This window comes from Ahaetulla prasina, chromosome 4 (assembly GCF_028640845.1).
Source record: "Ahaetulla prasina isolate Xishuangbanna chromosome 4, ASM2864084v1, whole genome shotgun sequence".
Classification (NCBI taxonomy): Eukaryota; Metazoa; Chordata; class Lepidosauria; order Squamata; family Colubridae; genus Ahaetulla; species Ahaetulla prasina.
In genome coordinates this window covers 65,823,489-65,849,810 of record NC_080542.1, presented here as the reverse complement: position 1 = coordinate 65,849,810, position 26,322 = coordinate 65,823,489, and the positions used below count along the sequence as shown (strand labels likewise).

The following is a 26,322-nucleotide window of genomic DNA, read 5'->3' as shown; positions in this document are numbered from 1 at the left end:
TGGACTGTGGATTGTTGGATTATATTACGTTGTTTAAGTATTTCACAAGGGGATTCTCAGCAGGAACTTTGTCATGAAGGTTCTTTCAGAAGAATGGATTCGTGACTTTATACAGGACTACACAGAAAGTATGTATTTAATTATTCAAAAATACGAATTGATAAAAAATGGGGACGTTTTGGATGAGAGCTTGGCGGAAATTAACCAGTGCAACCACTTGGAAAATAGAATGGAGGAGATACAAACAAAAGTGGATAAATATGAAGATATGATCGTGAATAAACAAGTTGATGTAAAGAAGTTTTTTTTTAAATAGTTTGGATGAAATGCCTGAATTTGTGCTACAGGAGGCTGTCTCCCGAATCGAAAAAACTCACAGGGTTAATGTTTTCCAAGAGTTCTCTTTTTGGACTGATGGAATATACGGCAGTAATTTGTGGATTCTTGGACATAAGGAACTACTAGGAAATATTGTGACTGACTCTTCAAAAGGAGTAATGAAGGAAAGACAGATTAATGCATCAAAAAAAATGGCAAGAGACAAAAGTATTATCCTTGAAACAAGGTTTTTTTGAAATATTAACAGACAAAAATATTAGTGTCCCGGAAAGACAATTTCTGAGGAAGATCTGGAAGAAATGGGTTGATTATATGTTTTATATCTATCATAAAAGACTAGATATTTGAATCTATACTGGATTTTGACGAGGAAGGACTAAAGTTGAATAGATATTGTAATTTTCTGTATTGAAATTTTATAATGTGTTACACTGAATTTTAAATAGAATATTCTCAAAAGATCTTATGTAAGAAAGACCTGGGGGAAAAATTATATGGTTATAGAAGCTAAAAGGGAGATATTTTTTGAATTGGATTGGATTTTTATGCTTTAGCTGGTTTTAAATACTTTAGGATTAATTTGTTCTATTGATTTATATATTTTATTACTGTTAATTGTTAATTTTTTTTTAATTTTTTTTAATTTTTTTTAATTTTTTGAAGGATTTTGGTTATGTTAGGAGGAAGTCAGAGCTAGAGAGGGAAAATTGGTTTAATAGTTTTGGGGAAAAATTTTCTTAGCATATGTTTGTTTTATTTTTAACTATACCTTGTGCTTGTTCCGGGAAGTCAGGGGGGAGGGTATTAGTGAAGGGAGGGGGGTTGAGGGGAAAGGGGGGGATTTTTTTTTGTAAAACTTTTTGAATTAAAAAAAAAATACTATCTCCAGTACTAGTGATCGCAAAAATTCATAAAAAAGGAAAAATGCAGTGAAATATGGAAACTATATTACCAACTGGGAGTAATGGATATATTTAACTTTGGGAAAAGATGAGTGAACCAACATAGCAATTTTAAGAACTTGAAGGACTATCACAGAGAAGATGGTCAAAAATTGAGCCAGGACACATAATGATGATTATATGTTGCAATTAGGCGGATTCCAGAATGTTAGGAAAAATATTCTAACAAGCTTCATAGAATGTATTTGATAGAGGCTGGACTATAAATATTATGTTGAAACATTTATATGTGAATTCCCACTCTAAGCTAAGCACTATTTTGAATGGCTTTTTCTAACTTCATAAATCTATATAATTGTTTATGCTGTTCATATGCAATTTTCTTTAATATATACAATTCTGGACAGGTAGTCCTCAATTTATGACTTTTTTTTTAACAGCTGTTCAAAGTTATGCTGAAAAAGTGACTAGGAACCAGTTCTTTCACCATCACGGATTCCCCATAGATTTGTGATAAAAATTTGAGCACTTGGCAATTGGAATGTATTTATGACAGTTGCAGTCTGAGGTCAGATTATTGTCATTTGTGAGACCTTCCTGGGAAACTTCCAATAAACAAAGACAATGAGGGAAACTGGATTTGCTTAACAATTATATGGTTCGCTTAACCACCATGGTTAAAGCTCATAAAAATGGGTGTGCTTCATTTAACCACATAGTTGTTTAGCGACAGAAGTTCAGTTAAGACAGAAGGTCCTAACTGTTGTTATAAGTGAAGAAATAGCTGTATGCAATTTCCATATTAGGGTAGCTTTCTATGAATTTTTGAATCATATCAGTTATTCTAAAGTAACCACAGAATTATAATGAAGAGATCATTGTTAGAAGAAATATCACATTTTACTGAGAATGGCTTGTAGGATCAGCAATATGAAAAGATCATTTACTGATAATTAGGATTAACCAAGTACTCTATTCTATAACTTTTCCATATACTACATTCAATTCACTGGAAACATAAACCTTGTCCTGATTGTGTGGGCATACATATACATACATGTTTATAAGTCTGGGAACTGGGATAGTTATAACATGTAAAGTTAAAGGAAAGGAAATGCAGGAAAAAAGACTATAGTAATGTATAATGTTGGTGATAGTACAAACATTTGATATTTTATATAGCTTAACTTTATTGTTGTCAGTAACCAGTACAATAAAACATCCACAATATCAGCAAGGTTAAGAAAACCAAACAATATCAGCAAGGTTAAGAAAACATACAGACAAAAAGCTTGGCTAAAAGACAACTTTAAATCAAAATATGCTAAGAGGCTGCTTAGGTAAAACACATGCAACAAAGAAATTAAAATTAGAAATCTAGATAGTATAAACTTTGAAATAGCAGTTTAAGGTACAAATGTAAACAAATATATGTACATCAGGGGTGAAATCTAAAAATTTTCCCTATCGGTTCTGTGGACATGGCTTAATTGGTGGGTGTGGCTTGGTGGTCAGGTGACTGAATGGGCATGGTCAATAATAATAAATAATAAAAATAATAAAGTATACAAAACTTGGGAGGCACCGGTCTACCTTCTTTAAAAATAGAGGCCCCAGTCTACCAGTTGCGTTTTACTGAGAGGCACTCGTCTACCTTCTTTAAAAATAGAGGCTCCAGTCTACCAATTGCGTTTTACTGAGAGGCACCGGTCTACCAAGTGCCTTTTTTTGGCAGGCACTGATCTACCTTCTTTAAAAATAGAGGCACCAGTCTACTAGCTGCCTATAGCACTGATCAGCTGTAGTGCGGCCCTTTGAAGTGCCGTGGCAGTCATTTAAGGCCGTTTGCAGCTATATCACCACGGAGCGCTTCAGGGACAGGAAAGAGGAACAGCCAGGCGTGGGCAGTGGGGGGGATGGATTTTTGCTACTGGTTCTCCAAACTACCTGCTCCCATTGCTACCGGATTGCGCAATCTGGTCCGAATCGGGAGCATTTCACCCCTGATGTACATGTACACATGTATATTAAAAAAAAACACCATAAAATTCTCCAAAAGGGTGTAAGAATGATAACTTCTCCTTCACAGCCCTGTCAAACCTGAGAAAAATTTAGTACAATAATGACATGGCATGTACACCCAAAACCTATGGTAAATGTTGAGACCAAGCCATTTTTGGCTATCCATACTCAGGCAGGAAAGCTGACAGCCCAGATTAAAGACCTGTCGTGTCCCACTCCTCCACTGACGGCCGGGTCAGGGAAATCCGAATCAGGCTTGCCTCTGCAGCTCTGCCCAAAGTCCTAGCAAAGTCCTCAGAGCAGGCAGGAGACCAGTAAGTGACTTCAGCAAGATAAGTTCGACTTTGCCTGACTCAGAGACTGCCAGAAAGCAGATCCTTTATATAGGCCATGGGGTGTGGCTCCATGACTCAGCACTCATTAAGGCCTGCCCCTCCCTTCCTTCTGTTGCCTCCGCCTATCCAATCTTCTGATGCGAGGGTCACTCCAATCAGCTGTTGTTGGAAGTAAACTTTCCTCAGGCTCACATGCTGTGGAGGAGGGGGAGGGGTCTAGCTGCTCCGTTTGCCTGGGCATGGAGCCAGGGCTGGGGCCGGGGGATGCTCCCTCCTCTGCAGCCTGCTTGGGCATGGAGCCAGGGCTGGGACTGGGAGGTGCCCCCTCCTCTGCAGCTTGTCTGGGCATGGAGCCAGAACTGGGGCCGGGAGGCATACATTCCTCCGTGTTCGGGAGCAGATAAGCAGACCCCGGCTGCGGTGAGAGCGGACAAGACACAACAAGACCCAAGCATCGTGCAATGGGCGAACACCTGTTCCTGCCCAAGCTCTTGCCCACTAGCAGCCTGAAAGCAGGCAAATGTAAGTTAATATTAATAATATTAGGTACCACTAATAATAATAATAATAGGTACCATTTCGGTGGGAATGCAATAGTGTTCTGTCTGCCTTTGGCATAGAGCCATGCTGGCCACATGACCACAGAAAACATCTTTGGACAATGCTGGCTCCCTCAACCAAAAAACAGAGAGGAGCACTGGGACCTAGAATCAGATATAACTGAACATGGAAACTATACATTTTTACTCAGATAGGTTCAATTGCTCTTCATTACTCTTTGCCTGATGTTGCATGCCTCCATACAAAAACTGGCAACCTCACGTTATTTGATATCAGAAAGTAGAAATTGCTTACACTGTTGATTATTGTATCCAGTTTGTTGGTCACATGGGATAATTAGACGAATTCAAGATTCTATGTAGCAATAAAGAAGAACATGTTCAATATTTTCTACCTATCCTCACAAGAGCCAACTTTTAATGGATATTGTAGCTTTTTGTTCTTTCCAGCCATAAGAGTTAAAGACCGAGCATTATACCAGACTAAGATAAAAGCCCCTTTTCTGTTTGGGGTGTGTAAGCTACATAACTGGTGCTATAATGTATCTCTGGTTGTCTGCCATGGGAAGCTAAGTGGTATAACCATCATCCATTTGATATTCTACAGTATGTTGAACAGAAATGTGACCCCTGTTTGCTCACAGATAATAAATACATGGAGGGAAATCCTAGGAGACTGAGCTTGTCAAGCGCTTGCTAAATCAGACTTTTAAAATTTGTAAACCTGACAATATTTAAGATGTTACAAACACTTGTTTATATTGCAATTGAATTACATAACTATTCCTTGGAGTATTGTTACAACAGAAGCTTTCTTCATAAGTACTTCTAAACTTCTTCCAATATCTACATCCATAAAAACTTCCTATGAATGCAAAGTAAATGTATAATATACTATATTATCTCTACAAGTAATTAACATTCCATTAATTTTCATTCTTAAGCAGTTTTATTTTCTCAGGCTGATACTTTCACCTATTATTCAGGAAAGATAATCAGAAATCAAGAGAAATCAAATTGATACCATTTATCCTCTTGTCAAATGATTATGGACTAAAAGGAACTACTGTATAATCTTTACGTAAACTTGCTGACATTTGAATAAAAGCATGTTGACAGATTCACAGGGAGCTTAATTCCATTAATTTGAGGTGACAGAGGAGTGAAGGTTAAGCAGAGAAACACTGACATTTCAGCAAACTTTATACTAATGTGTTTATTAAATGAAGCAAAATGTGTGATGTTCCCAGTAGCTATTACTTGTGATTGAGAATGTGTGGTAAGCAACTGTTTCTACAATTTAAGAACCGTTTAAAATACATCTTTTATGATAGCAATAACACAAAATATTGCATATAATGTCCAAAGTTTTTAGTAGTGTTTATCCCTAAATTATAACATATTCCTATTATAACTGATATTAATATCATCCTCACTGTATTTCCAGTTAATATTTCTGATTGATTTAATCATTCTTTTGTATTCCATATTATATTATTCCTGATCTGACTGCCACAAATGAGAAATCCAACAAAACAAATTGGAGGTTTTTGGCACCATACATTAATTTAGATAATAGTACTCTATAGGTAAGGAATTGTAAACCAGTGGTGGGGTGCTAGCCTCCATGTATTAAGATGATTATTTATATCAGCAACTAGGTAAACTCAGAGAAGATAAATGGGCCTATTTACCTGGACTTAGATGGTTTTATGGATCTTGAGATCTGTTTGCATTCTGCCTATTGCTTCTTGCTCTAACACATTTACTTATTATCACTGTCACTTGTAACTCAAATATCTACTGAAAAATGCACCATTTTTCCTCATCCATGTCTACAAATAATATTTAACAATAAAGAAATAATATAATAAAATGAATAATATAACTGCATCTAAAGAGTCTAAAGAATCTAAAGAGTTGCTTAGATTCATAACTTAAAGCTATTTTTAATTCTTGATTCAGTAATAGTAGAACTTATTTGAAAAATATTTATTTAGCTTTTTCACATAAAAAGGACTTGAGGAATCAAAGTTAAGAATTTAAAATGTAAATCGGTATCTAACTTTCTAAACATTTTCCTTGTTCCAGAAAAATGTCATTCTTTTTAAAAGTCATTTATTTACCAATTGACAGTAATCATGTTCATATACATAATTCCATCAACATGGAACAGATAACAATGAAACAGATAACAATGAAGATTACAATACATTTGCCAGAAGATACTCCTTAATGTTGCAGGCACATAAAAGGCTAACATAAAACTTAGAGGGTATTTTTTTGAAGTAGGGGAATTAATTTTCAGATTATAAAATAATTATCAGGACATTTTTTAAAAATTATATTGGTTTAAATCCATCTCACAGGAATTCTTCAAGAGGAAACTTTTTAGCAATGATTGGGGTGGGATTTGATCTATATCACCTTCTATTTCCTTTAAACAACTCTGTAAATTATTGTATTTACTGTAAAAACTCTGTAAAAAGAATTATTATCTTTTTAATAACTTGGGATTAAAACTGCCATTTTCATGGTTTTCAGGTTGGTATTTTCACTACATTGATCTAAACTCAAAAGCTATAAGATATGTAAATAATTAAATAAACTAAATATAGTTTATTTGGTTTCTTAAGAACCTCAACCAGTAATTGCTTTACTTATTTTCTTGCTTTAATTGTTTCTTCAGAATATAGCTGATAGTAAGTCAAAGATCTGTTCTAATGTTCTGGGAGTCCACCTTAGCCAAGATCTCACCTGGAAAAATAACACAATCAACAGAGACTCCATTTCCTTAAGGTATTGTGGAAAAATCAGGTGGAACAACAACTGATGACTTCCTTTTATCGGACTACGATAGAAAGCCTTACATATAGTGTTATGGTATGGTATGCTGGCTTGACAGCCACGGACAGAAAGGCATTACAGAGGGTGATGAGCACAGCACAAAAATGATGGGCTGTCCCCTGACACCACTGGACGAAATTGCCAGGACCCGCTGTCTCAACAGTGTGAGGAAAATCCTCAGGGATGATTCATATCCTGGTCAGCACTTCTTTACACTCCTACCAGGGGTGAAATCTAAAAATTTTCCCTACCGGTTCTGTGGGCATGGCTTAATTTGTGGGCGTGGCTTAGTGGTCAGATGACTGGGTGAGCGTGGCCAATAACAATAAATAATAAAAATAATAAATAAAGTATAAAAAAACAATAAGAGGTACCAAACACCAACTTTCACACTTTACACACACACAACACAACACAACTGACTCACACACAATGTAAAAGCAGCTGCACTTCACACAGCCACAAAAAGCTCAAAAACCAACTTTCACACTTTACACACACACAACTGACACACACACACACACACACAAAATACCACATACAGCTTTCTGAGATTTTGTGTGTTTGTGTAGTTAGAGTGAAACACTACAGAAGCACACCAAATCTCAGAAAACTGCACAAATATTTTATTATTTTATTATTTTATTTTATTTTATTTTATTTATTTTATTTTATTTTATTATTTTATTTTATTTTATTTTATTTTATTTTATTTTATTATTTTATTTTATTTTATTTTATTTTATTATATTTTATTTTATTTTATTTTATTTTATTTTATTTATTTTATTTTATTTTATTTTATTTTATTTTTTTGTTTTGTTTTGTTTTGTTTTGTTTTGTTTTGGACTTCAATTCCCAGAGTTCCTCAGCCAGACAGCATTAATCACTCAATGGTGAAATAGATTAGCTAAGTTTAGATTAGTTCAGCCTAGTGCTAAAAGTGAAACTGGGGCTTTCCGGCTGTGAGAAAAGCCATGAGGTCGATCAGTAATCAGGTAAGTGTCTTAAGACTCTTTTAAAAGGAGTTTTTCTACATGTTTTCTACAGAAAACATGTTTTTTAAGGTTCTGCTGATGAGGAACTCAGGTGACATCCCCAGAGTAGCCTTTAATTTTAATTTTTAAGTTTAAAGGCTGCCGATCTCAGCTGAGGGGCGGGATCCTCAAAGGCTTTTTTTTTACTTTTAAAGCCAGGTTTTGGCTGAAGCAAAACCGGCTTTTAAAAGTAAAAAAAAAAAAACCCTCTGCTGATGGTGCGGCTCAGCAGAGGCAGGGGGATGGGGCCAGGGATTTTTGCTACTGGTCCTCCAAACCAGCAGCCGCCATCGCTACCGGATCGCGCGATCCCGTCCGATCCTGGAGTATTTTACCCCTGACTTCTACCATAGGGAAGGATATATAGAAGCACAGCCAGCCCAACAAACAGGCTGAAAAATAGCTTTTATCCGTGGGCTGACAGACTTCTGAACACAACATAACACTGCTAATAGGTTTAATATGATAGATTACAGGGCCAGCGCAATGTGCAATATGTTCATACAGATGTAATATAATGTTACATACATATAGGTATATGGGAATGTGTGTTAGTTATTACTTATTTGGGTTTAGGAATTGTATTTCTTTCATTTATTGAGTTATTGAAGCGTATTTTGTGTTGGGGGGGGGCTGCACCAAGGGAGGCTCATTCAATTTCATTGTACACATGTTGTGCTTTGACAATAAAGATTTGATTTATTATTATTATTGTTATTTCTTTTATTTATTAAACATGAAACTCAGTTCTCTGAACATTTAAAGATGACTGAGTTTCATGTCTAATGAATAAAAGAAATAATAATAATAATAATAATAATAATAATAATAATAATAATAATAATAATTTGTTATAGTCACATAATTCTATTTGCATCACTCAAAATTCCATATATTTCTTGTATCAAACCTGCATACAATTCCTCCAATGCATGTGAAGCCTCTATTAATCACCTTTTTTTAATTAATATTTTCAAAAAGCAGGTATGGATCATGAAAATTCAAATTTCAAGGTTATTTTTACATTTTTAATCTCTCTTGCAAAATTAATGATTTTACATTTGATTCCTCTGAAAAATCTATTTGGTGAGATTCAAGTGTGTAAGTCTATGGTGTGCAGTATTCCTCAATAATTTGTAACTTCTTTACTGTTTGCAATATGATGATCCAATAAAAATGGGATAATTCTCTTCTGCCAATTCCATTAAGCCAAATGGCTTGTATGCCTAAAAGTTAAATCAAATTCAGTCATTTAACTGTATAATTTCTTTTTAAAACATATAAAAGAATTACAATATCAAAGTCTCAGATTTGATTTGAGAAACTGAAAACACTATTTCCATCATTATCTCCATTATATGTAGTTAACTCATTAATATCTGGAGATATAAGAAAGAAGAGAGATCTTGGTTCTGCTTCTAAATATTCCAGATCCCAATTCCTAATATCTCTAAAAATTCTTTTATGTAAAGACATGAATTAGTGAAACATGTGAATACATGAATTAACAAATACCTTTCTCCCTTCCTTTAAACTCCTAAATGGATAAATTTCTTTATTATATAGTTCTTCTGCTTGCAGTTTGAAATGAAATAATTCAAAATTTTACCCAAATCATATTTATTTCATATTTCTAAGGTGGGGGAGGGGAAGGAGAGAGAAAGATTATGAACAGTTGTCATCTGTTTGTACAATAGACTGCTATCAGTTCTGGTTCTCTTATAGAAAATTATTTTTCATGCTCAAAAATGAAATTATTGTTCAAAAATATATGCAAATAGACTTGGACATAATTGCATGAATAATATTTAGATATAGCTTTGCCATGATTGTATAAGGACTATCATGTTGGATAACTTGAATAGTAACATTTTCTTCATTTCAATTACAGGGGCAGTTGAATATATATGTCGCTCTATAACATATAACATATAACAACAGAGTTGGAAAGTACCTTGGAGGCCTTCTAGTCCAACCCCCTGCCCAGGCAGGAAACCCTACACCATCTCAGTCAAATGGTTATCCAACATTTTCTTGAAAATTTCCAGTGTTGGAGCATTCACAACTTCTGCAGGCAAGTCTTTCCACTTATTAATTCTTCTAACTGTCAGAAAATTTCTCCTTAGTTCTAAGTTGCTTCTTTCCTTGATCAGTTTCCACCCATTGCTTCTTGTTCTACCCTCAGGTGCTTTGGAGAACAGCCCGACTCCCTCTTCTTTGTGGCAACCCCTGAGATATTGGAACACTGCTATCATGTCTCCCCTAGTCCTTCTTTTTATTAAACTAGACATACCCAGTTCCTGCAACCGTTCTTCATATGTTTTAGCCTCCAGTCCCCTAATCATCTTTGTTGCTCTTCTCTGCACTCTTTCTAGAGTCTCAACATCTTTTTTACATCGTGGCGACCAAAACTGGATGCAATATTCCAAGTGTGGCCTTACCAAGGCATTATAAAGTGGCACTAACACTTCACGTGATCTTGATTCTATCCCTCTGTTTATGCAGCCCAGAACTGTGTTGGCTTTTTTAGCAGCTGCTGCACACTGCTGGCTCATATCTAAATGGTTATCCACTAGGACTCCAAGATCCCTCTCACAGGTACTACTATTGAGCAAGGTACCACATGTACGGTACCTGTGCATTTTTTTTTTTTGCCTATATTTTGCCTATATTGCCTATATTTTGGTTTTAGCAGATGCCTATAATAAAATGGCTAAGAACAGGAAATTCCACTGATTTTTTTTAAATATAATACTATAATACTAGGGTGCATAATGGCTCAGCAGTTAAAGAGCTGAGCTTGTTAGCTGTAAAGCTGACAGCCTGGCTTTAAGACTCGAGCACCATTTAATAGGGCAAGCTCCCATTTCTACCCCAGCCTCCTGGCCACCTAGCAGTTCTAAAGCATGCAAGTGGGAGTAAATTAATAGGTGCCATTTTGGTGGGAAATTAATAGCATTCCGTGTGCCATGCTGGCCACATCACCAAGATCTTCTGGCTCCCCTGCCTAAGAAATGGAAATGAGCACTACACTCTAAAATCAGACACGACCGGACAGGGAAACCTTTACCTTTACTTTACTACAATACTATAAAATACAGAATATAAAAATACATATACTATCAGATTGAAGTCAAAATAAAATCACAGCTCAAAATAACAGCTCATCTAAAAAAACCTGTTTTAATTATCTTATATTTTTTGTGTGGGTGTATATGTGACAATAAAGTTATTATTCTAATGTATTATTCTATGTCATTGAGTCAGTCTTGACTTATTGATATGTCATGGAAGTACTCTTCAGGATTGGCAGAGTTCTCCCCTTTGTATTCTTAGGGTTAAGAAAGAGTGACTGGCTCAAGGTCATCCAGCTAGCTTTGTGCCCAAGGTGCGACAAGAATTCACATTCTTCTAGTTATTAGAATTGCACTTAAACTAGCTCTCTTTAATTGTATTTAATTGCCTTGCAATAGTTATAATAATGTTTACAAAATATGCAATTCAAAATTCAAATCAAATGGGTAAGATAAAATAGCAACATAAAAAATATCTATAATGAAAGGGTAACATAAACTACTATAATAAATTAATAAATTGTTCAAGTAAAATACCATATTCCATGAAATAAAAATGTGTTTCAGAACAAAATAACTACCACAGTGTTAAAATCTGCATACTGAATCTGAAGTAGTAAAAAAATTAGAAATGATTATTCTTGGGAACTCTACTCTTTTGGTAGTTGAAAGCTTTTCCCCCCCCAAATCCTCCAGACATGAAGTCATCTGGCCTTTTTGGAAGAACTATAGAAAAGGGGACCAATGTTCCAAAATGTAGAGCCATTATCAGAAAGATCTACTTTTGCATCTCTGCATCCTCCAAACTTTTCCGAGCAGATCACTAAACATTTTTCCCCACTAAATTGTACTTGATTTTTTAAAAATCTATTTGAATAAGATATTTCTTAGGTAACTTGAGGTTGTTCAGCATAAGGCTTTGCAAATTAAAACCAACATACTGTCATAAAAAAGGTTAGTTCCTACTTTAGTCATAAATATATAGTATATTCTACTTCAATTATTATCATCACCATTAGTAGTAAACATTAACAAATTCTTAAACAATGAAAAGAATCCAGAAAAAAATATAGACAGAAATAAAGAACAGAAAACACTAAGGCAATATTTACAGTGGAGTCATTCTGTACTTGTCTGAATAAATACAGTGGCATAATTCTCAGAGGAGAGAAAGGATGTGGGGCCATCACTAAAAAAGAAGCAAACTGATTTGTGGTTTGTGCTCATTCTATATACACATTCTTTTTCTAATGTTTATTTTTGAAATTTGAGTAATATACTATATATATTATGTGTGTGTGTCTTTGTATATACATATATGCATAGGCGCATACATGTGCGTACATACATACATACATTCACAGTAGGGAAATCATACAAGAAAAATATGAAGAATAAGAACAATTTCCCGAGAGAATCAAAATTCCCCTACAGATTTAGATTTCAGAAAATGTTGAGGATATCTTATCAGCCTTAGTTGTTACCACCATTTTTTTCCCGTTAAGAATCCATCACTGTTTTGTAAAGCTGCTTGAACAATTTAATTTTACTAATGTTAATGTTGACTGCATCTATGTGTCCACAATTATCTGGTAGAAAATGATGATATGAAAATGAGGAACTGTGTATCATGACATCCAAAAACAATCTGAAACCTCTTCTACCTGTACCCACGTGGCTGAAACAGTTAAGGAAAACATATTGTTTTCATTGCAGCATAGTTATATTCTTTTGCCCCATCTAGCCCCAACTGCAGATACTTACGTTTATCTTCTAACCCAGTGGTAGTCAACCTAGTCCCTACTGCCACTAGTGGGTGTTCCAGCTTTCATGGTGGGTGGTAGTGGTTTCGTCCAATACTGAAGCACTTTTTTTTTAATTTAATTGACTTTTTAAAAAAAATTCATAGCATTATTTAAAAACATTTTCATTAGGTTTTCATAAAATTCCCCGTGACAATTTAAATTTCTGAAAATATACTATTTGTATCGCCCGCGCATAAGTTTAGTTCACGTTATGTAAGTGAAACTAAATGGCGCTATAGTGTGACCACAAACAAAAGAGCCTCGTGCTGAATAGCTTGCGCATCTCCTCCCACACTACCCAGCTGTAACAGACAAGCAGAGCTGGTAGCCAGTACCCCCCCAAACCCAATCTACGATGCGCGAGAGGCATGTGCAAACGACGATACATGGCACATTACTGTGGAACTGGTGAGCGGTTTGAAAATTTTACTACTAACAGAGATACAAAAGTGGGCGGTAGATATAAAAAGGTTGACTACCCCTGCTCTAACCTATGTCCAAAATACAACCTAACAAGTTACCGGCTTTTATCCTACTTGAGTCTGATACTCATCTTACAAAAAAGAAGATTTTAAATTATCTCTTTTATAGACATTTTGTACAATATTAAGATAAAATATATTTTAAATAGATTTTAAATAGCTGTTTGATTAATTTTTTTTTGAGTTTTAAAAAATCAGTGAGAAGCTCAGCTATAGTGGCCAGTACTTATAAGCTTCCTATTTGTAATGACTAGTTCAAGCAGATTAGGAAAACCAGTATAATAAATGGGAATAAATTAGTTGTCTAATATGTTTTATAACAAGAAAAACATATTAGCCAAAAAAGACGGTAACAAAAAACGTATCTAATTTATGTTCCTTAGACAATATAAGCTCAGTGGCAGCAACACATGGTTACCTTTATAAAGCTGCCAGAAAGTCAGCCAATATTATGCAATTAACATTGTTACACAACTGAAGGTTGGAAAAAGTTAAAGTGTGTTAAGCCTTTACACAATTTAACACCCTTATTTTAAAACTCTCACTTTTCATTGATATGGTTGAATAACTACTCTGTTCCTGCTGACCTTCAGAGTCTGAAAAATAAAGGTAGAGGTGCAGATTCTGTCTGAAAAATCATTTTCTGCTTATTTGATGTGAAATGAATTAACTGTTTTCTAACAGTAATGTTTTTTTCCTAATTAAAAGTTAATGATTTTAAATAATCTGTTCCCTTTTCCATTCTCATGAAAGAAAATTCAATACTATTTTTATTACAAGATTTAAAGAAGTATTTTTATTTCTTATTCTCAGAACAGCACCTGAGATGATGGATAAGATAAATTGTGTATCTCAATTTTAACCTAAATCTATGATCAACAGTACCTGAAGGGAAGAGAGGTTTCCACAGATATTATTAAGGAAATATGTATGGGTATATTAAAGAATAGATGGATTTCTGAAATTTACAATATAAAGCTACTAAACAGATATACATAACTGATGTCCAACGATTTAGTAGCCACTGACCAAAGGTAATGACAGGTGGTTTCTGAAACAGCTTTGTATTTCCAGGGAATTTTGGTTGAGCATCCTCCATACTTTCTAATTTCCCTTCTCTTTCTCTCATTCTAATTTTGTGAAGTAAGAAGAATAAAAGGAAAAATGTTGTTTCAATGCAATCTATTCCAAATACTACTTTGAACTCTGTCTTCACCATTGTGCCTAATAAATGTATTAACTAGCTACTGAGCTCCTGGTCAATGTTAAATGCCAAAGAGAGTAGCATTTAAGTGGTATATTAAGATCCTGCCACTTTTGGACCAAATTAAAACCCATGATGTCCAAAAACTGTTTCTGCTGTGAGTTCTGAATAATTATTACTAATCAAGAAATGAATCATTTTACATTTCCTTTGCTTTAAATAAGGTAAATACTTTAAATGCAACTTTATCCCTTTCTATCTCTTCATAATAGTTTTCTATCTATCTGTCTTGAGTCTTCTCCATTTAAATTTCTCTGTGCTTCAGTCAATAAAGAAACAGAGTTTATGCTACTAGAGAAAGAGTACTGTTATCTCTTTTTCAGAATTTACTTACCTTTTCTATATAATATTTCTTTACTTCAGGTAAAATAGAGTCAAAGTCCCCACTGATATAATCAGGCAGAAAACTAAAGAAAAATAATAATATTCAATCAATTATTTTTAATAAAAGCATTACATTTAGAAATATCAAATATTAATAAAGAACCAGAATAGAATAGTGAGTGAGTGCAAAATCATTGAAATATTAGATTAATAACTACACATTTCTAATTTAATTTTCTAATGAATGCATTATGTTGTAACCATTTGCATAGATGCTGAGATATGCTAGATTTATAACTGGGAAGAGAAGTATAGTCACTGTAAGCAGGAAGCAGATCATCTTGACCCAACTGATTTCCAAATGAAATTTTCAGTGAAACTATCCTGGATGGCTTGCTATATAATTTGGAAGGCCTGAATGCTAGTCCTTTTGACCTATTAGCAGCTTTTAATAATATCAAGCATGGTATTCTTCTTGATAGTTTAATCAGATAGCTTTCTGGTAGTATCACTTGGAGACAGAAGGAAACAGCTATTCTTCAAAACTTAATTGATCCAAGATGGCGCTGCCGAAGTCTGCCTCGGTGAAATGCTAATAGCTTCTTTATTTTTAATTATTCTCTGCGATTCACTATGGATTACGAGACCATCTGCTAAGAATTAAGCAACGTTTCTTTAAGGAGCAGCTTTCTGTAATCTCACGTCCCCCCCATCTTTACAAACGTGGAGGCGATTCTAACACAGGAAGAAGAAATTTCCCCAGAGCTATGGATTACCAAGAAAACCAAATGGAGAAAATGGAGACGAGGTAAAAGGGTGGGAATTTTAAACAAGCTAAGGAATAGGGGAAATAGAACTGCTCTGCCTTCGATCTTCCTGACAAATTTACATTCACTTGCTAACAAGATGGATGAAATACTCCTTTTAAACAGATGCAACTCTGATTTTCACAGCGAAACTGTCCTATGCTTTATTGAAACCAGGTTACATGATGATATTGATGACAATAGTATGCAAATTCCAGGGTTTCAGATTCATAGAGCAGACAGAATTGCAGAATCATCAGGTAAAAAGAAGGGAGGAGGCTTATGCTTATATATCAACAACAGCTGGTCTCAGGATATAATATCCTAAATCCTGTGATGAAAATTTAGTCTTTACTTATCAACTGTAAACCATTTTACTGTCCATGAGAGTTCTCCTCATTTCTACTAATTGCTGCTTATGCCCTCCCACAAGCCTGTATAATCAAGGCATTACGAACTCTAGCAGGCCAGATTATGGAGACTGAAGCCAAATAAGCTGATTCACTAGCAATTATTATGTGAGATCTAAACAAAGCAAACTTAAGGAAAGAGCTACCAAAATACTTTCAGCATGTCAATTGTCCCACTAGAGGCAAGAATACTTTATACCATTGCTACACAACACTAAAAGATGCTTATTGATCCTTACTATGAGCAGCTGCGGGACACTCTGATCATTGCATGATTCACCTTGTACCTGCTTACAGGTAAAGACTTAAAACCACAAAATCAACAATTAAATCAATGAAGACCTGTGAAGAGGCAAAGTTAAAGTTATTGTAACATCATACATCAGCTTCTGTGAAGACCTATTTGTACCAACAAGGAACTTGTGAATATACAGTAACAACAAACCTTGGTTCATAGCTAAACTTAAGCAGCTACGTCATTCCAAAGAGGAAGCCTACAGAAAAGGTAATAAAATGCAGTACAATCAGGCCAGAAAAGTATTAACAAGGGAGATCAGAGCAGCAAAAAGAAGCTACTCTGAAAAGCTAAAGAATCAGTTCTCAATAAATGACCCAGCAAATGTGGAAAACTCTTAAAAATATCACCGGCTATGGCAAACCTCTTTCCCAGTGTTCAGCATTCAACACCATCATTCCAGACACTCTTCTAACTAAGTTAAACCAGCTAGCGGTACCTGTACACATTTATAAATGGATCATAAGCTTCTTAACAGACAGGAAGCAGCAGATGAAAGTAAGGAAAATCACACCAGATACCTGTACAATTAGCATAGGGGCCCCACAAGGCTGTGTGCTCTCTACACTTCTCTTCTCTATATATACCAATTACTGCATCTCAAACGATCCATCTGTTAAATTACTGAAGTTCGCAGATGACACAACAATGATCAGTTTCATTCAAGACAATGATGAATCCGCATAAAGACGAGAGGTTGAACGACTAGCCTGGTGGTGCGACTGAAACAATCTGGAACTGAACACACTCAAAACCATAGAAATGGTGGTAGACTTTAGAAGAAACCCTTCCATACTTTCACCTCTCACAGTACTAGACAACACAGTATCAACAGTAGAGACCTTCACATTTCTCGGTTCTACCATATCACAAGATCTAAAATGGACAGCTAACATCAAAAATGTCATCAAAAAAGGACAACAAAGAATGTTCTTTCTGCACCAACTCAGAAAGCTCAAATTGCCCAAGGAGCTGCTGATCCAGTTTTACAGAGGAATTATTGAATCTGTCATCTGCACCTCTATAACTGTCTAGTTTGGTTCAGCAACCCAACAAGACAGACACAAACTTCAGAGGATAATTAGAACTGCAGAAAAAAAATTACTACCAACCTGCCTTCCATTGAGGACCTGTATACTGCATGAGTCAAAGAGGGCTGTGAAAATATTTACAGACCCCTCACATCCTGGACATAAACTGTTTCAACTCCTACCTTGAAAACAACGCTATAGAGCACTGCACACCAGAACAACTAGACACAAAAGAACAGTTTTTTCCCAAATGCCATCACTCTGCTAAATAAATAAATCTATTCTCATCCTGTATCACTGCTGAAGACCACTACAGTATTTTCCTACTTGAAATCAATAGAGTCATTAAACTATACATACCACAAACCAAAACCATAATCAGAAAATACAATTTACCCATATCAATAAAAAAGCCCCAATCCAAAAAAAAAAAAAATCCCTCTGGCGAAGAAACAAAACTGGCTATGTAGCCAACTTCAGAAACCACTACAAAAATATATGCAAACTGAAACCATCTCTATCCATTGGATCTGATGGACTATGTGCATACTTCTTAAAAAAGCTTTCCACTGATATAGCAAAACCCCTAAGCATAATCTTTGAAAAAGCTTTCACGACCAACTACCTTCCCAAACTTTGGACACTAGCCACGGTCATTCCTGTCTTCAAAAAAGGAGACCCCAACCTAGTTGAAAATTACAGACCAATATCTTTATGCTGCGTCACCTGCAAAGTAATGGAATCAATCATCAACCAATCCATTACCCTCCACCTAGAAAGAAACAACCTACTCTCAAGTAAACAATTTGGTTTCAGAAAAAATTTATCCTGTAATTTACAACTTCTTAACTGCAAAAACATATGGACCACAAATCTTGATCAGGGCAAAGCAATAGATGCAATTTACATAGACTTCTGTAAAGCTTTTGACTTTGTGGTTCATGACAAACTTCTCCTAAAACTAAAATCCTATGGCATCTCCGGACCCCTCCACAACTGGATAACAGCGTTCCTGTCAAACAGACAACAAGTGGTCAAAATAGGCAATGCCCTATCAAATCCTATTCCTGTCAATAGCGGCGTTCCCCAAGGCAGTGTTCTTGGATCAACACTCTTCATATTATACATTAACGACCTCTGTGACCATATTACAAGTAATTGTGTTCTCTTCGCTGATGATGTTAAACTATTCAACACTACCAACAATACAGCTACCCTTCAAAAAGACCTTGACTTTGTGTCGGAATGGTCAAAAACTTGGCAACTCCAAATCTCAACCAGCAAATGCTCAGTCTTACCTTTTGGAAAAAAGAAGCTAAACACTAAATACAAGCTCGATGGACATTACCTTGCAGTTGACCCCCACCCTGTTAAAGACCTTGGAATTTTCATATCAAATGATCTAAGTGCCAAAGCCCACTGCAACTACATCACAAAAAAGGCTTTAAGAGTTGTAAACCTAAACTTGCATAACTTCTTCTCCAAAAACAGTACACTACTATAGCATATAAAACATTTGCTAGACCAATTCTTGAATATAGCTCGCCTGTCTGGAATCCATACCACATTTCTGACATCAATACAATTGAGTGTGTCCAGAAATATTTTACAAGAAGAGTTCTCCACTCCTCTGATTACAACAAAATACCTTATACCACCAGACTTGAAATCCTGAGTTTAGAAAATTTAGAACTCCGCCACCTTCAACATGACCTGAGTTTAACTCATAGAATCATCTGTACAATGTCCTTCCTGTTTAAGACTACTTCAGCTTTAATCACAACAATACACGAGCACACAATAGATTTAAGCTTAATGTGAACCGCTCCAATCTCGATTGCAGAAAATATGACTTTAGCAACAGAGTTGTTAATGCCTGGAATGCACTACCAGACTGTATGGTCTCTTCCCAAAATCCTCACCCCGTTCCTAAGAGGTCTGTAAGGGGTGTGCATAAGAGCACCCACATGCCTACCGTTCCTATCCTAATGTTCCCTTTGATAGTATCCAATTTCATATTACATACTTATGATTATATATATGCCTTATATAGTATAGTTTTTCATGCTTATGCTTATATATATTGTTGTGACAAATAAATAAATAAATAAATAAATATAATTCTCTCAATATTGTCAAACTAGTTACTAAGTCTGCATTACTATTAATCTTATCATCGTTCCTATCACCCATTTCCTCCCACTTATGACTGCATGACTGTAACCTTGTTGCTGGTATCCTTAAGATTTATATTGACTGTTTCCCTATGACTATTATTAAGTATTGTAGTTTATGATTCTTGACGAATGTATCTTTTCTTTTATGTACATCGAGAGCGTATGCACCAAGACAAATTCCTTGTGTGTCCAATCACACTTGGCCAGTAAAGAATTCTATTCTATTCTATTCTATTCTATTCTATTCTATTCTATTCTATTCTATTCTATTCTATTCTATACAACTCTATTCTAAAACTCAACATTGTATAATGTGTATCGTGGCTCAATTTTATGAACAATGCTTTTTAATATCAATATGAAACTGCTGGTGGGGGATGGATAAGGTAACAATCTTCAGGTAAAGTGTGGATTCCCGAAAAATCTATCTGCAAGTAACTTCATGGAATTGCATAAATTGAAAGTGAATCACAAAAAGATATAGGTACTAGTTATAAGGAGCCAATATACAACAAAGATGGTCCATTTTTCTCTTCTGAATACACATGTTCATAAAAGAAAAAACAGAAGGGATTTAAACAATAACTAACATAATCACTTTTCAGATACAGCTATAGACCAACAACATTCCTTCCTGGAAGAAAATAATCTGTGGTACTAGTATTTTTTAACATGCTTTACAGTTCAGAAATGTTAATTATTAGAGAACTCAGTAACAAGATTAGTCTTGGCAAGAATTCCAAGTTACCTTATTATAATATTATTGAAAAAAATTGCAACTATTACCATTTTAATCCAAATATAAAGTGTTGATTATGACTCTGAAGCACTACACACCTCGAGACCATGTTTCTCTCTATATGATAATTCCCACGGAGAAATCACTGAAGAGGATGTTCACCTACAACTGCTGAATATTTGTGAAAACTTGGAAGATGCTTCATGCATTATATGCTGAACTGACCTCTTTAAAAGGTCATAACACACCATTTTGAATAGACTTTTAATTATGGCTTCCATAATTTCCAATATTTCTGATTTCAATTCATTTATTTTAATGCAAGTCACTGAGACAACTGGTACTGAGCATTAAACTGTAAGTTTAACAATAAATATGTACTGCCCTTCCTTGCAAATATTAATGATATTAATTATAACTTGTACTGCAGTACTTTTTAGAAATGCTGTGTTTTTTCAGCGTAGACCTTATTCAGAATCTGCATATCTTCCTTATAAGTCACAGCATTTATGTAGCAAGAGAAGGGAAAAAAAATAAAAAATAAAATAAAATAGCAGTAATCAATTTTGTGAGACATTTTGTCCATGCACTGAATATTGTGAAATGGCAAAACCCGCTCTTTATACCAAAAAGTATAGGAAATTTCTAGAGTACTGGGGTCAAAGAACTGAAACCAGAAAGAGAAATTAGGGTAGTACACACAAGAAAAAATATTGAAATATTGAAGCCTAAAACTTATTTCCTTAATACCAGAATATAAATTGCTCTTCTTGTTTTTCATATCTTCACTGAATTACAGACCAAGATGGAATTTGATGGATATCATTGCATTTCATATGTTCCAAAGCAAACATACTTTCACTTAAGAATTAACGCAATGTACATCTGCCATCCTAAAACAGAAATTAAAATAGGGACATTAAGTATTAAACTAGGATTAAAATGCAGGTAGTCCTTGTTTAACAATCACTCATTCAGTGACTGTTCAAAATGATGATGGTGCTGAATAATTGATTGCTTTTCATATTTATGGTCACCAAAGTGTCCTGCAGTCATGATTTGCAAACTTCCCTACTAGCATCCAACAAACAAAGTCAGGAGGGATATTGCAGGAAGACACAATTACATGAGGCTCTCATTTAGTGACCCATGTTATCCTCACTTAATAGCAATAGCACTTAGACTTATATACCACTTCACAGTGCTTTACAACCCTCTCTAAGCGGTTTAGAGTCAGCATATTGCCCCCAACAATCTGGGTCCTCGTGCTAAATAGGATTGCCAGAACTGTCCTTGCTAAGTGGAGTGGTCAAACTTTTTTTCATTCATGACCAGCTGTTTAATGATGAATTTTCCAGTGCCAATTAGAATCATTAAGTGAGAATTACATATGCCAGTAACAATGAAATTTAGAGTTAGATTTTTTAAAAGCCAAAACCATTTAAACCCTTTAAAAACCATTTTAAGCATCAATACTTATGTGTCAGTATTTTATTTAACTACATACTTTTGCCATCTAGCTTTTCTTGTCATTGGATATGATTACACATCTGCCTGATGCACTGAAACAGTAACAGACAAAGTAACACACAAAATGCTGTTGAGAATGCATCAATAGCTTTAAAAAGCCTCATACGTAGAAGATCGGTTAATATTTCTCTCTCTCTTTTCAATAGCCATATGCAATAACTGGTTAGCCAAGAACTGAAATAACTGTTTGTGAGGTAACAGTTATCAAGATGTTTTTGTTTTTTAGACTGTCAAAAGATAATCAGTTGTTTGCTGTTTACTTAACTACAGTGGTACCTTGATACTCATCTGTTTTGAAACTCATCAAATTTGGTAGTTAACGCATTTTGCTGTACTCATCATTTCTTTTGCATTCAGTGCACAAGCTGGAACTTGTCACTGTTGGCTTCCTTGTGACTCACTACACTATTCCTTATGTTTGATTCTTTGTTTGGTACTCATCATTTTTGGTACCTTATCACACCTCCTAGAACCAATTCATGATGAGTACTGAGATATCACTGAATACTATATTTTATAAATTAGTCATTCAAATAAGAATATAAGCTCCATCTTAATGGAGATGAAATATTTTATTTTCTAAATTATGATTTTTTTTTCTTTAAGCACTATTTATCATCTTAGTGGGGATAATTGGATTATCATTGGGACTACTGCTTCAAAGCAATGCCAGTTGAAGGTCAGGATTCAAAGAGGAATGTAAGTGTAGAAATGTTCTCAAAGATATTCTCATTGACAATTTGTCAAATCTCCGGAAAGTTGCTGCAAAATGCAACACAACCTTCAGCTATGATTGTTTTGAGAAACAGAAGAAGCTGCTAGTTAAGAGGCCAAAACACTGCATTTCATGTCTAAAAAATAATGCTCTGATTTTTCTTTCAGAGAATGAGAGAGAAGCCTCCACCTCTGGTGGATATTACTAATCTTTTCTTATTTTGGTTTTAGTTCTTTCTCATTGCTAGTAAAAAGTATCCCTAAAAGTTAATGACCCATCATGTCTGAGATTCATAATGCTAGCAAACAAACAAAAAAGACCCGTGGGCATTTTATTCTGTTTTAAACCTATAATAACATCTCTCTTAAATATATTTCATCTTGCAGTAAACAACACAAGAACTGTTGTGTTAAGATATTTAATTTACTTTAATCATCTTACTTGGTATTTTACTTCAACTTATAAATTTTATGAATACTGGTATGGCTTGTGCAATCTATTCTCCCCACAATTAGCATTTACAATGATACATTGCATGTTCTATAGATAGCATTGTAGAGATGCTTTCAGAAACAGGCTGAAGCATGCAGAAAGTAAAGTAAGCAAATTCTTCTTTAAGTTGAGCTCCACTCCTGGAAACTTTGTGGACATGTTACACAATTTCTTTGGCAACAACAGGAAAATGGTTTATTATTTTCTCTTTCTTTTAACATTGATATTCCCAGGAAGCTTTCTATTCAAGTACTAACCAAGCTTGATTTTATCAACTTCCTAGTTCATCCTGACAAATCAACATGCACAAGAGTTTTAGAAACATAGAATTTCTATTTATAGATCAAATCAATGTGCTTTCAGCTACTTCGGCATGTTATAAGCAACAAAGTCAATATATATTGGGAAAGTCCTTGCAGAAATGCAGTCAATGACTATGGGCTCATAATGCTAAGCCAATATTGATTTCAATCAATCCAGAACCAGACTTGCAGAGTAATCCTGCTCCTTCAGTCAAATTTTAATTTATTTTCTGTTCTGTTTTTTGCTGAAAACATAAGAAACATCTTGCAGAAGAAAAATAACTGACTAACTATAGACTATATTTTAAATTGATTAGGAATGTATACTTTGTGAAATGCACATAGTATTATGAATTAACTGGTGTTTGGTACCTGAATTTTTTGCTTTTTTAAATTTGATTTGAATATTTGTTTATAGGGTGTTTTATTTGAATTGGTAGGGCCTGTTTTACTGTATCTAACTGATCTGTTATTTATATATATATTAATTATTTGATGAGGTACCAAAATTTATTTTTTTATTTAGTTATTTTTTTATTGTCTACTAATGGGAGAAGATGGTAGGGAAACAATGAGCATCTGGGAGAAAGCAGAGCTGCTTAATTCATTCTTTGCATCTGTCTACACACACACACACACACACACACACACACACACACACACAGAGCACAACCTACCAAAAACAGAAGCATAAAAGACAGACTAGAAATACAAATTAAAATAGGTGAGAAAATGGTAACAGAACACCTGTCCACCCTAGACATGTTCAAATCATCAGACCAGAGTTCTGAAGGAGCTGGAAGGCGTGATCTCGGAAACATTGAAACATATCTTTCAAAGATCTGGAGAACCAGAGGACTGTCAGAAGACTGAAAAAGAGTTGATGTTTTTCTCATTTTCAAAAAAGGGAAGAAATGAATCAAGGCCACAACAGACCAATCAACCTGACATTAATATCTGGGAATATCCTAGAAAAGATAATCAAGTAACATATCTATGAACACCTTGAAGCAAGCAAAATTGTAGCCAGAAGCCAACATAGGTTCGTCAAAAAAAATAAAAATATGCCAAATAAATTTTATTTCATTCTTTGAAATAAAGAGACTAAATTAGTGGACCACAGCAAAATATGGACATATTATATTGATTTCAGTAAGGCATTTGTCAAAGTAGACCGCAATCTACTTATTAATAAGTTAGAAAAATATGAGATTGACAGCATCACCACCAGATGGATTTATAACTGGCTGACAACCATACTCAACATGTAGTCCTCAATGGAACTCCATCTACATGGAGAGAAGTGTGCAGTGAAGTTGCGGTAGCAAGGCTCTGTTTTAGGCCCAATTCTCTTCAACATCTTCATCAATGATTTGAACAAGGGGATAAATGGGGAACGCAGATGATACCAAATTGGCAGGAATAGCCAACATCCCAGAGGAGGGGCTTAAGATCCAGAAGGATCTTGACAGCCTTGAACACAGGGCCATATCTCATAAATGAAATTCAGTGGTGAGAAAAGTAAGGTTTTATACAAGTATAGAATAAGTGGAATCTGGCTCAATAGCAATAATTGTGAGAGGAATCTTGGAGTCCTAATGGACAATCACTTAAATATGAGTCAGCAGTGTACAGCCACCAAAAAGGTCAATGCAACCTGACTGCATTAACAGAAGAATAGAATCAAGATCAGGTGAAGTGTTAGTATCACTTTACAATGCCTTGATAAGACCATGCTTGGAATATTTTGATCACTACAATATAAAAAATATGTTGAGACTCTAGAAAGAGTGCAGAAAAGAGCAACAAGGATGATTAGGGGGCTGGAGGCTAAAACACAGGCCCACAATTCCTAGGCCAGGGTCCACTACCAGACCTCGGCCTGTTAGAAACTGGGCCGGGAAAGTGCTTGTGCGCGAAGCTCCATTTGCATGAGAGTGGGCTTGCATTAGTGCACAAAGCTCCACAAATGGAGTTGCTGTGGTCTCAAATATGCTGCCACTCAACCAAAATCAAATCTTATCTGCCCCAGTTGGCTAAAACATATAAGGAATGGTTGTAGGAATTGGGTATGACATGGGGTGACACGTGTTCCAATATTTGAGGATCTGTCACAAAGAAGAGAGGGCCAACCTATTTTCCAAAGCATCAGAAAGCAGGACAAGATGGAATAGATGTAACCTAATCAAGGAGAGAAGCAACTTAGAACTAAGGAGTTCTAAAAGTTCATAAATTTTGGGTGCTCTATCACAGGAGACTTTTAAGAAGAGATTGGACAGATATTTGCCAAAATTGTATGGGGGCTGCATTATCAGTTATTTTTTTCATCACGAGTGAAATTTCCTTGTGCTCTGTTGGGAAAATATATAGTTTGATCCTTAACTCTTATTTAGGCTTAAAGATGCATTGGGAGTGGGAAAGTATTTATAGAACAAGGAATGATAGCATTTAGAATAAAAAAAAATATCATTTAGCTTGAGAAACAAGTCCTTGTTTTATTGCTTTTGCCCCTTTGAGTTGCTCAGAGACTTTGGCAGGATGAAAAACTAGCTAGGAGTAAATGCACATATTTGTTGCATGCATAGCAAGTGATTATTAAGAAAAGTCTGATTTGTTGTCCACTCATGGCTTTATAATATATTTGTTTAACTAAAAATCCTAGTTTTTAACCTCGTCTGGAGCAATAAAAATAACTGACAAATAGGCTCAAAAGGACTTATATATGATCAGGCCAGTGTGTATAAATTGCAGCTGATTAACACTCTTTATTTTTCACCTGTGATACATACAATAATGGTATTACCTTCTGTAAATGTTGGCTAAATCCCCAAGTA

General features: G+C 35.0%; 1 protein-coding gene across 9 annotated transcripts in view; it reads right to left on the bottom strand.

Moving 5' to 3' along the window:
• The window catches only part of TPK1 (thiamin pyrophosphokinase 1), a 465,917-nt gene that overhangs the window by 128,711 nt on the left and 310,884 nt on the right, over positions 1-26,322 (bottom strand). For all 9 annotated transcript variants that reach the window (XM_058179856.1, XM_058179862.1, XM_058179855.1 and 6 more), the window contains one exon: positions 15,002-15,074. In XM_058179856.1, coding sequence (XP_058035839.1) covers positions 15,002-15,074 — 73 coding nt within the window. The remainder of the gene's footprint in view (positions 1-15,001; positions 15,075-26,322) is intronic.